At 42.9% G+C, this 13174-nt stretch overlaps 1 protein-coding gene across 1 annotated transcript in view; it reads left to right on the top strand.

Annotated features, from left to right (window-relative positions):
• BCKDHB (branched chain keto acid dehydrogenase E1 subunit beta) overlaps nt 1-13174 on the top strand; it is a 278964-nt gene that overhangs the window by 39968 nt on the left and 225822 nt on the right. The window contains exon 3 of the mRNA XM_069726451.1: nt 820-888. Coding sequence (XP_069582552.1) covers nt 820-888 — 69 coding nt within the window. The remainder of the gene's footprint in view (nt 1-819; nt 889-13174) is intronic.

The following is a 13174-nucleotide window of genomic DNA, read 5'->3' as shown; positions in this document are numbered from 1 at the left end:
CATTAAAGTAATGAATATTCATTCCACGGCTATGGGAGTGGAGAGGAGTGAATATTCATTACCTTAATGAGCGGGGGACTTGTGATCGCTCGGCTGGCACGAGATCCAGTGAGGGCATGCAGGGAAGGTAAGTGGGATGTGTGCTGGAAGCAAGCGTCTGTAACTGCAAATGCTATAAGAGAAATGAATATTCACTGCCAGCGCAATGAATATTCATTAATCTTTAGCAGTGGGCAAAGTTACAGCTGCAGCCACCAGCTCCTGCCTCTGTGACCCACCGCCCCCCACCATCTTTCTGGGACAATGACTCGTGTATAAACCGAGGCGGGCGTATTCAGCGCAAAAAAATGTGCTGAAAAACTTGGCTTATACCTGAGTATATAACGATAATTGACATTATTCCGAGTGTATTTTTTTTTTAATACAATATTACTATTGGGTTCGTAATGGGGGCGTCTTATAGACTCTCCATTAGCAACATCTGGGCTTGATGTGACCAGGTAATACAAAGGTGACATCAACCCCCCTATCACCCCACTTGCCACTACATCATGGCAAGAGGGAAGAGCGAGACTAAGTGCCAGAATTGGCACATCTTATGGATGCCCCTTTTCTGAGATGGCTGAGAACTGTTGACTTTAGTCTGGGAAGGGGCCAATTTCCATGGCTATTATTATCACTCCACAGCTGTCTGCCTAGCCTTTGATGGTTATTGAATTAAATATACCTGTGCCTGAAGACTTGTATGTAAACTTTTTATCAAGTTAGCATTTCATTTTTAATGAAGAATTTAATGAGGCAGTTCAATTTGTTTCACAGTGATCTTTGGAGAGGATGTCGCTTTTGGAGGCGTCTTCAGATGTACCATTGGACTCCGAGACAAATATGGTAAGATAAAGTGCTTTTCTTTTTAGATAAAAGCTTTTACACACACAGACATTAAAAGGGTTGTCCGGCCTTAAGCTGCAAGTCTGTGGTCACTTTGCGTGACTGCAGACTTCTGAATCTTCACAGTGCGTGCACTGCATGCTGTGAAGATTTTCCAGTGACAGGCACTTGACCGCAAGTAGACAATTTGCATACATGCAGTCATATGACTAGACGAGTGCGGCCTCACTCAGTGAAAGCATATTGAGCTGGGCCAGACACATCTAGTCGAAAAATATGTCCAGAAGTTTACAAATCGCATACTTGTGGTCACATGACTGCCCGCTCCAAGCACCAAAGAATCCTCACAGCATGCAGTACCAACATTTGTTTTTCGTAAATTTGTTTTTATAACATACATTGCCTGGTAAAAAATGGCCTGGCAATATTATTAGACATGGGTCTAAGATTTTCATATTTCCTTCTTTCATCAATCACTTATCCAATCTCATGGTTTATCACCCCTTTATCACCCCTTTAGTTATGCTAAATTCCTAAAAATTTTACACAAAATCGTCAGATTGACTCTAATTCTAATGCATTGCCTTACAAATACTATTTCAGATACTGACCAGAAGGATTGATTTCATTTATAGAATTTCATGTTCAAGTCTAAAGCCTGACATTAAAGGGAACCTGTCACCCCCTAAATCGAAGATGAGCTAAGCCCACCAGCATCAGGGGCTTATCTACAGCATTCTGTAATGCTGTAGCTAAGCCCCCGATGTATCCTGAAAGATGAGAAAAAGAGGTTAGATTATACTCACCCAGGGGCGGTCCCGGTCTGATGGGCGTGGTCCGGCGCCTCCAATCTTCTTACGATGACGTCCTCTTCTTGTCTTCATGCTGCGACTCTGGCTCAGGTGTACTTTGTCTGCCCTGTGGAGGGCAGAGCAAAGTCCTGCAGTGCGCAGGTGCAGGGAAAGGTCAGAGAGGCCCGGCGCCTGCGCACTGCAGTAGTATGAAGATGGGAGGCCACGGACCGTGGCGCCCATCGGATCGGATACCCCCAGGTGAGTATAATCTGACCTCTTTTTCTCATCTTTCAGGATACATCGGGGGCTTAGCCACAGCATTCCAGAATGCTGTAGATAAGCCCCTGATGCTGGTGGGCTTAGCTCACCTTTGATTTTGGGGGTGACAGGTTCCCTTTAATATGATTTTGCCCATGCACAATAGATGGGTAATGATCTGCAAACTAGTATATCTCAAGGGAATTAAATGGGCTGATTTGTAACGTTCATCTTAATTTCTAAAGGTTTTTAACCCCTCATGTAAGCAGATTTAAAAGGGGTATTTTCAAGTTGTCTCTTGAACAGCTCAGAACTGTTTCCCTACCATTTCCAGTCTCCCTACAGTTTCTTTAATTTTTGGTTTCTGGCACAGAGGGCACTCCTCCAAATGACAGATTTGGTAAATAGTAGAACCATAGCTCCCACCCATCCCAGATTCAGCAGGACAGTCCCAATTTGAGGGCTCAGTCCCGCCGTCCAGGCACATCAGGGCTTTTGATAATCGTCTGTCTCCGAATTCTTCATTGCTCCATAGCTCCTCCTTTGGTGGGGCCCGGGCTGTATCTCTCTACTTGGTGCATTAATTTAAATTATAATATTTAACCCTCTAATGTGATTGGGTCTCAAACTTGCATCTCAATGTTCACAGGCTGCATCTATTAGCCACAGCCCACAATGAATACAGAAGCAGATTGTGTCCCTAGAGATACATTGTATGTAACAATCTATTTCTATGTTCCCTGTATATGAGAAGTGAAAAAAAAAAGTAAATTTTTTTTGTTCCTATAAAATCTACAACAAATAGTTAAAAAAAAATACGAAAAAAAGTGTTTTTTTTTATTTTATTTTTTCTATTTTTTGGGAGACTCCCAGGTATTTGAACCCATAAACTTCAACATTACAGGCAGGAGCTAAAGCAATCGAGTCACAGGCTGTAGTGATGTAATAGGGAGAATTTTGGGTGCTTGATCTGTATCGCAGGCTCTGTATACAGGCAGATAATACTGATAAATTGTACACAGCAATGTATTTCTGTGTATTTGTATTCGACAGGGAAAATAAAAGGCTTTTTCATCTTCTAAAATTACTAAAAAAAAAAACTTAATAATGGAAAAGTAATGTCCTGTTTAATGCTTTTTAAAAAATAAACATCACAAATAACATGGACATATTTGTTGTCCCTGTAATTGTAAATATCCACACACAAAAAAGTAAAATGAAAAAAAAGGCATTATTTATATATACGGTACTTAATAAACCCATTAAAAATATAATGTTGAGGCACTGTTCACATGTATCATAAATGCTTTGTTACTTCTACTGCATTTTTTCTGCAGATTTCCTCACCACACAACACAATAATAATCTTCTAAGATTAGTGCGTGTTTACTGCGTTTTTTATGCGATTTCCCCCTTATTTGATGTGTTTTTGGTGAAGATGTGAAGCAAACTAACGCTTTTTTAATAGAGCAGAAAAGCTTTGATTCTGTGCTTAAAAATGCAAGTGTTTAAAATATATATATATATATATATATATATATATATATATATATATATATATATATATATATATATATAATATTTTATTTTATTTTTTTCGTGATTTTTCTGTGATTTTTTTTTTTTCTCCATAAGCCTATAGAGGGGAAAAAAAAAAAGCACTAAAATCGCAGAGTTCAGTATTGTCTTTTGAGGCACCGAGGCGGAGATTTCATGAAATCACGTCCGCTTTGTTTGGACATTTAGGCTATGTGCACACGGTGCAGATTCGTGTGCAGATTTTTCCGCACAGTTTTTGCAAAATCCGCAGGTTAAACGCACTGTGGATTACCTGCAGATTTACCGTGGATTTCCTGTGTTTTTTGTGCGGATTCCACCTGCGGTTTTACACATGCATATTCCTATTGTGGAGCAGGTGTAAACCGCTGCGGAATCTGCCAAAGAATTGACATGCTGTGGAAAATACAATGCTGCGTTTCCGCTTGGAATTTTGCGCAGCATGTGCACTGCGGATTTTGTTTTCCATAGGTTTACATGGTACTGTACAACACATGGAAAACTGCTGCGAATCCGTAGTGGCCAATCCGCTGCTGTGTGCACATGTAGCGTAAATGCTGAAAATTTTCTGCTGTGTTTTTTGCACAGAAGTCGCCTGTGTAACTGTCCATGCAAAGTGGATGTGATTTGATGAAAACTGCACACGCTGTGCATATTAAAACGTGGCTAAAATGTGTGGTGTTTGGTGTTTTTTTTCCCCCTCCTCTGAAGGCTTCTATGTGGAGTCTTAAAAAAAAAAAAAGGCAAAAAAAAAAAACTGCTGATACTTTCTAAGTGCAGAATCCAAGCTTTTGTGTACTTTAAAAAGCACTTCGGTATGTGCACACATTGCGGATTCTCTGCGGATCCTCAGCGGTTTTTGCAGTGCAGAAACGCTGCAGATCTGCAATCGATTTACAGTACAATGTAAATCAATGAGAAAAAAAAAAAACGCTGTGTGGAAAATCCGCTGCGGAAACGCTGCGGTTTAAAAGAAGTAGCATGTCACTTCTTTTTTGTGAATCTGCAGCGTTTTTGTACCCATTCCATTATAGAAAACCGCAGGGGTAAAAAACGCAGCAAATCCGCAGCAAAAATGCACAAAAAACGCTGCGGATCCGCACAAAAAACGCGACAAATCCGCAGCTGCGTTTTCTGCCAGGAGAGGCAGAATCCGCACCAGAAATTCCTAAGGCTAATCCGCAACGTGTGCACATAGCCTTAAAACGTGGCTTCATATCTGCACCAAAAATGCATTAAATAAGAGGGAAAAGGCATAAAATGCAATAACCAGAGAAGATTGTCATTGTGTTCTTTGGTGCGGACACCTGCAGAGAACAGGTGTGTGAACACTGCCTTACAGACACAAAAAAGACATATAGTGAAGCTATATAAAAATGAGAGTTCTGGCAGCTACAATTGAATGAATGAACAAAAAATAAATCCATAGGTCCCAACTAGAGATGAGCAGGGCGCACATATGAGGTTTGTCCAGCACTCGATCCGTCCAGCTGCCAGGTAGCACTGACCTGGACGCTGCATCAGAGACCCTTAAATTGATCTGCTCATCTCTCATCCCAACAGTCCCAGATACAGCGGACAGTCCTGCATCTGGGTCTACGCCCTGCAGTCTCAGACATCTGCTGAAAATCCCTCTCTGACATCCCCTCCCCATGGTAACTGGGCATGGATTGGGGTGATTTTTAGCACCCTTTTAGGATTGCCACTTCCTATAGGTGGCACTAGACTTCTAGTCCTCTTCCTCTCTGAAGAGACAATTCGGAGCATTGCGGCCTAGTCTCCTCTGCTCGACATGCTTAACATGTCCCTCTGTGCAAGGAGAATCGATACCCCTTGGATCCTGGTCAGACGCCTCTCACCCAGCCAAACCAGATCTCACACTTTGCACTGACGAGGGACAGTACGCCGAAACACAGTGTCTGACTGGAATGTTAAGAATTACAGGTAACCTGTGACCAGTAAAGACACTATTAACCTGCAGATATGGGGTCAATAGTGTTATTAACCTGTTCGGTGCCTGCACGTAGCCAAACGCTGCGGGGAGAATATGAACTTTATCTACCCCCTGCAGCATTTGAGTTTCAGTTACAGGGATGGCGCAGGTTCAGTCATTGCTCTGAGTATACAGTGTGACCTACCCTGACTGACAGCCTGCCCAAATGCAAAGGCAGTGCCGGGGGCACAGTTATAGCAGCCACACTGTATACTGAACACTGCCGGGGGCAATAACGTTGATTTTCTCCCTGTAGCATTCAAATAAGTACGGGCACCAGGCATGATAATAACGCTATTAATCTGCAAATTGAACCCATATGTGCTGATTAATATATTTTTTTGGGGTGATCAGTTCCCTTTAACCCCTTTTATGGAATGTGACTCTTGGCCAGGATCTGGAGACCAAGCTTCATGGAAACTAGCAGTACACTATAAAAGGTAGAAGCCATCATTCCAGGAGAATGCCATTAGATAGAAAAGCAAGTCCGTTGCTTACTTGCTTAATTTCATGCTGTCTAGTTAAAGCAACTTAAAAATTTGAGAATACTCCTTTAAGCAACATAGGTGGGCTGTGTGCGATGCTGCCCTTTTACAAAGCCACAGTGTGTGCTTAGGCTTGATGTGTACATTTCTACTGCACATGAATTGCCCATTCAGTAACATAGGGAAGCTACAGGTGCTCCTCACAAAATTACAATATCGTCAAAAAGTTAATTTATTTCAGTTCTTGAATACAAAAAGTGAAACTCCTATATTCTATAGTCATTACAGAGTGATCTATTTCAGGTGTTTATTTCTGTTAATGTTGATGATTATGGCTTACAGCCAATGAAAACCCAAAAGTCATTATCTCAGTAAATTAGAATACTTTATAACACCAGCTTGATAAATGACTTTAACATCCAAAATGTTGGCCTACTGAAATGTATGTTCAGTAAATTCACTCAATACTTGGTCTGGGCTCCTTTTGCATCAATTGCTGCATCAATGCGGCGTGGCATGGAGGCGATCAGTCTGTGGCACTGCTGAGGTGTTATGGAAGCCCAGGTTGCTTTGATAGCAGCCTTCGGCTCATCTGCATTGTTGGGTCTGGTGTCTCTCATCTTCCTCTTGACAATACCCCATAGATTATCTATTGAGTTAAGGTCAGGTGGGTTTGCTGGCCAATCAAGCACAGTGATACTGTTGTTTTTAGACCAGGTATTGGTACTTTTGGCAGTGTGGACAGGTGCCAGGTCCTGCTGGAGAATGAAATCTCCATCTCCAAAAAGCTGGTGAAATGGTAATGGCTATAACTGACCAGCGTCGACTTTTTGGATGCTGCTCATCAATACTTGTCAGGGCGGATGTCCGCTCTGATGAAATGTTACAGGCGACCGGTAACCAGCGAAGACTTGGCTACAGACACAAGTCGCAACACTCTCCGAAACAGCGGTACCAACATCACTGGAATGTTGACGCTTAATGTATATTATTATTATTATTTTTTTACTTTAATTGGTTTCCTGCCTGGATGAAGGTGGGGTTGTCCAGGTGTGTACAACCCCTTTAATCAGAAACTCCATGCATATACTTACCGGTAGTTTGCAGTGCACATTATGCTGTTTTGTAGGATTTCTCTATTTTCAGATTTGAGCACTGATAATGGGGGAGGTCGGTGATGAAGGGGGGATCTGATTCAGCAGCCGCTGCCTTTTCTACATGATAAACAGCATTGTGTTTTCAGTCTCGCAGGACAATAATATGGAAATGCTGCTGCCCTGATCTGTTATGGGATCACTCATAGACTGAGCAGATCTGAAAATAGAAGGACATTAGGGAGACGATGTATGTGCAGCCCTAATAGCCAGGCACAAATTCACCTTCTCTCCCCGGCAGTGATCCTATAGGCTTCATATTTCTGATTGCAGATGGATAAACCTCAGTATGTAGAACACTTGAACATTTATGATCTGTTGTTATAGAGGAATTATTTACATACAGATGAGATTTGTTGCTGCTATTCTTCCATATGATCACCAGGTGGCGGGCTAACTTTAGTTTCCTTTTAATAAATGATTTCCCTGCGGGCAATAAAAATCAACTTTCCGAATACACACTGTTCTGTGAATTTATCTTCTGGTTCAGATGTTTAAGGATCATGCTGTAATATTACTCAGTTGATGCGATCACGAGAAAGAAATTAAGTTGCCCCTGTTTCTCTAAATGTGCAGTGTGCTTTAGCTGTATTGCATATGAAGAATATTTCTTACATTTTTTAACATTTTAGGTTTGTTTGCTTCTTGTTTTATGCGGTAGATGCAGAGTACTGTTAGTATAGAAAATTAGCAGTACGGTATCATAATATGCATCTGAAATACATTGGTGTGGCTTGAGGCTTCTGGATCCTAATCAGATTCTGTAAAAAAAAGCCCCCCCATCAGATCTTGCCATATAATCACTTTTTGTAGCTGCCTCGGCAGCCCCCTTTACATTTTTCTTTTATTTTGCAAACTGTCCTACTCAAATTGAGATAAAGCCCAAATGGTGGTGGTGTTTTTTTTTTTTTTTTTTTACCATTTTGTTTGTATCTACACTGCTCAAAAGAATAACAAGAATACTTATGTAACACCCCAGGTAACCGGTTGTTACAGTGATGTTGCTTTACCTTCAGGGAGGGTAATATCATGCTTAGAGGCAATGGAGTTCTCTTCACCAGGTAAGTCACCCGCATGCAACACATTCTGAATCCAGGTCAGGAAGGGGAGCTCAATACCCGGATTCAGAGGAGCTTCCCTCAAAGATGGATATATGTCCTGGTCTGGAGGAGGAGTGAGCCAGTCTGATAGAGGCACTGAAGGAAAGGAAGTCTGAGAGAGCAGACAGAGAGGCCTGGCAGCCACGAGGATGCTGCAGCCTCCGAAAGGACAGGTTACCCGAGGGGTTGTATGTGGTGCATCTTCAGAGGAAAGGAGCAAAGGAGAGGAACAGGGCTCAGAGGAGAACTGTGATCGGGCACCCTCAGAGCCGAAGCGCAGTACCAAGTACTGGGAGCCCGAGACCTTAGTGGAACTGTAGGACACTTGGCAGAACCGGAGGGCTGAGAACTTTATGGGATTGGCCCACACCACACCTGAGACGCAGCAGCACCTGAGGAGCCTGGGGCATGGTAGAGTCCAAGCTCACCGACACAAAACGAGGACTTAGAAATCCTCCAAAAAATTGAAAAAAGTCAGAGAAAAAACAGAGATGTTTACCTGCTGAAGCCTCCAACCAAATGCACTGGCAGGGTGCAGTGGACTCTGTGACTTTTTTCAATTTTTTGGAGGATTTCTAAGTACTCTTTTTGTGTTGGTGAGCTTTTATTCTATGTTTAGCGTTAGGACTGTCAAAATGTAAGGACCCTTGACTTGGGTTGCCAGCTTACGTATTGAGGCCCCAATATAAACTAATACCTTACATACATTGATGTGTTTTTTTTTTTGCACTTTATCTTGCAGGGTGCAGTCGGACCAAGATAGCTCTGTAAACTGTTGGCCTCTGTTCGCACAGCATGCATTTTGTAGCACTGGGCGGCCCGCTTGTATATGCTTTAGTAATAGGCTGTAAATCAAATGCTCTGCATTGCCTGTGTGAATAATGCCACATACAGACTATTATCTCTTATCTTTTTGTGCACTAAAATCAAACAGCCAACACTGGATTGATACTGGTTGTTTCATCGGTATTTTTTGCACCTGTGTGTTTGCCATCATTAATTGGGTCCGCTGCACCCTGCCAGTGCATTTGGTTGGAGGCTTCAGCAGGTAATCATCTCTGCTCTGTGGCATGATAGAGTCCCTATAAAAAGGCTCAAGCTGCCCGTCAAGCAGGTACCTGCCTCAGGACAGGGGGAATAGAGGAGACTGCAGAAAGCTTCAGGCAGCAGGGACTTCATATACAGCAAGCGCTAGTTGTAAAGGCTCACGGACCTCGACTGGAAAAAGGGAATCTTCCATTGCTTCTGAGCTGGCTGGGCCATACCATCACCCATGCTTGGTACCCTGGACTGTTGCCTGCTAACTACAGTAAACCAGGTAAAGACTTATAACTTGTGTCCTTTACTCATGTTACCGGCCTACACCATCATCGCCATACACTTCAGGACCTCTGGGGACCCCGCTTCACCTGTGGGAAGCGTTATCATCATTGCTGCAACAACATCCCCTAGAGGATCCCTTTAACGCAGCATGGGTCCCGCTATTGATCGAACACCACAGGTTGTGTCACGACACACTCATTTACAATATCCCTTTAACACTACAAGTCCCAGAGAGGGGTCATTTAACATTTCTACCTTTTTGGAGCTCGAAATTTCTGGGACTTCTAGTGTTAAAGACCGTTCCCCTTTTATTGGGCGCCGAGGGTCATGGACCTGGTCGCAGCCGCCGTGACATCCCCTTTGAGAGACCGGACCTGGCGCCGAGTACCCCTCTGCCCTGGTAGGACGCTCCATTTACACAACACAATGTAACTCCAAGTCAGTCACTCTTCTGTGTAATCAACCTGTCCAGTTTTGAAGCAACAGTGATCTTGAATCAATTTCTCCTGCTGTTGTGAAAATGGAACAGACAACAGGTAGAGGTGATGGGCAATTAACAAGACAAACCCTATAGAGAAGTGGTTCTGCAGGTGGTGATCCCAGACCAGTTCTCTGTTTTCATCCTTTTTGGCTGTTATATTGGTCACTTTTGCATTTTGTCATTGCTCTCACTCCTAGAGGTACTGTACAGCAGCATGATGCAGTGTCTACAACCCACAAAAGTTGCTCAGGTAGTGCAGCTCATCCAGAATGGCACATCAATGCAAGCTGTGGCTAGAAGGGTAGCTGTGTCTGTTAGCACAGTGTTCACAGCATGGAGCAGATACAGGAGACGTGGAGGGGGCTGTAAGAGGGCAACAACCCAGGAGCAGAAATGGGTGGACACCTGGATGCTTGGGTCCTGCGGGTTCAACCGAACAGTTACAAAAAGTTCAGGTACCAGAACAGTACCTGGACCCAAACCGGAACCCAGACTCCATTCACTTTAATGGGGGGGGGCCCTGTCATGTGCATAACATCGTGGCAAACAGCTTCTGATCGGCGTAAAATCATCACCACCGGTCAAAAGACATCGTGAGTCCGCAGCTGTGATTGGAGGTATAAAGTTTACCTCCGGTCACTGGTGTCAGCTGATGGGTCTACTGCTCCCATCAGCCAACTCTTGCTGCTGCTAATAAAAATTAGAGCAGGAGCAGCTGATGGGCGTTTTCATTACCTCCTCCTGTGTTGTAAATAAATAATAAAAAAAAACAAAAAAAAAAAACGGCGTGGGTTCCCTTTTATTTTCTATAACAAACCAGGCAAAACTCAGCTTCAGCAAGGCTGGTTATCAATAATAAGGAGTCCCCATGCTGGTTTTTAAAAAATGTAAATTATTTAAAAAAAACGTTGAGGTCCACCTCATTTTTGACACGCAACCTTGCTAAAGCAGTCAGCTGGGGGCTGGTATTCTCAGGCTGGTAAGGGGCCATGGATATGCCCCCCTCCTTTCCAGCCTAAAAATAGCAGCCCACAGCCACCCAGAAAAGGCGCATCTATTTGACGTGCCAATTCTGGCGCTTTGCCTTGCCCTGTAGAAGTGGCAAGTGGGGTTTATATTCCTGGGGTTGATGTCACCTTTGTATTGTCCGGTGTCACCAAGCTCAGTAACCTACAGACAGTATCAGGTTGGCTCCGTTATACTGATTAACCCCTTTCTGCCAGCTGACAGAATAGTACGTCAGCTGGCAGATCCCCTGCTTTGAGGTGGGCTCCGGCGGTGAGCCCACCTCAAAGCCGCGACATGTCAGCTGTTTTGTACAGCTGACATGTGCGCGCAATGAGCGCGAGCGGAATCGCGATCCGCCCGCGCCCATTAACTAGTTAAATGCCGCCGTCAAGCGCTGACAGCGGCATTTAACTAGCGCTCCCGGCCGCGCGGCCGGAAGTGCTCGCACTGCTGACCCCCGTCACATGATCGGGGGTCAGCAGTGCATCGCCATAACAACCAGAGGTCTCCTTGAGACCTCTATGGTTGTTGATGGCCGATTGCTTTGAGCGCCACCCTGTGGTCGGCGTTCAAAGCAACCCTGCATTTCTGCTACATAGAGGTGATCTGTACTTCACCTCTATGTAGCAGAGCCGATCGAGTTATGCATGCTTCTAGCCTCCCATGGAGGCTATTGAAGCATGCCAAAATTAAAAAAAAAAGTGATTTAAAAATATAAAAAAAATAAAAAATATATAAAAGTTCAAATCACCCCCCTTTCGCCCCAATCAAGATAGAACAATTAAAAAAAAAATCAAACATACACATATTTGGTATCGCCGTGTTCAGAATCGCCCAATCTATCAATAAAAACAAAGGATTAACCTGACCGCTAAATGACGTAGCGAGAAAAAAAATCAAAACGCCAAAATTACGTTTTTTTGGTCGCCGCGACATTCCATTAAAATGCAATAACGGGCGATCAAAAGAACGTATCTACACCAAAATGGTATCATTAAAAACGCCAGCTCGGCACGCAAAAAATAAGCCCTCACCTGACCACAGATCATGAAAATTGGAGACGCTACGGGTATCGGAAAATCGTGCATTTTTTTTTTTTTTTAGCAAAATTTGGAATTGTTTTTCACCACTTAGATAAAAAATAACCTAGACATGTTTGGTGTCTATGAACTCGTAATGACCTGGAGAATCATAATGGCAGGTTAGTTTTAGCATTTAGTGAACCTAGCAAAAAAGCCAAACAAAAAACAAGTGTGAGATTGCACTTTTTTTGCAATTTCATCACACTTGGAATTTTTGTTCCCGTTTTCTGTTACATGGCATGGTAAAATCAATGGTATCTTTCAAAAGTACATCTCGTCCCGCAAAAAATAAGCCCTCACATGGCCATATTGACGGAAAAACAAAAAAGTTATGGCTCTGGGAAGGAGGGGAGCAAAAAACGAAAATGAAAAAGCGGAAAAAGCTCCGGGGGTGAAGGGGTTAAAATGGTACCATGGTTGAAAAAATCAGTCTTGTGGTTGTTCTTTAATCTTTATTTATACCTAATCAGAGCACTACATGAAGACCCTCCCCTCACAGGCCGCCCCGGAGCACGAGCATATCATTAACTCACAAAACTGAAAATAAAGATTAAACAACAACCACAAGACGGATTTAATCAACTAATTTATAATTTGAATCAGTGTAATGGTGCCAACCCGACAGGGTCTGTAGGTTACTCAGTGTAATCCTGCTGACAGGTTCCCTTTAAGGTTTTATGAGATTTTCCAAAATCTGATTTATACTTGTAAAATTTTTAGACTTTTATCTAAGGCTTAGGAGTGACAAAAGCTGTGAACAAAAACAACAACTAAAGAATGACTTCTAAAATCTAGGAATGAAGAGTTGATGTATGTAAAACTGTGCTATGTTTTAGTTGGTGAACTCGAATTCTAAAGTAGCTGTTGAGTGAAACAGTTGATTACGAGATATCGGATCCATTCACAGGAAGTTGAGTCTTAATTCTGGATACCACTAGCTAATTTGAGAAAAATCTTTATTTTTGGCTATTAGAGGAGATTCATATGCCAAGATAAACCACTGTGTTTCCCGGTTTAAGTTTCTGCTAAACAACTTTCTGATGAGTGACGA

This window comes from Ranitomeya imitator, chromosome 5 (assembly GCF_032444005.1).
Source record: "Ranitomeya imitator isolate aRanImi1 chromosome 5, aRanImi1.pri, whole genome shotgun sequence".
Classification (NCBI taxonomy): domain Eukaryota; kingdom Metazoa; phylum Chordata; class Amphibia; order Anura; family Dendrobatidae; genus Ranitomeya; species Ranitomeya imitator.
The sequence above is the reverse complement of the archived record's forward strand: the minus strand, read 5'-3'. Positions and strand labels throughout refer to the sequence as shown.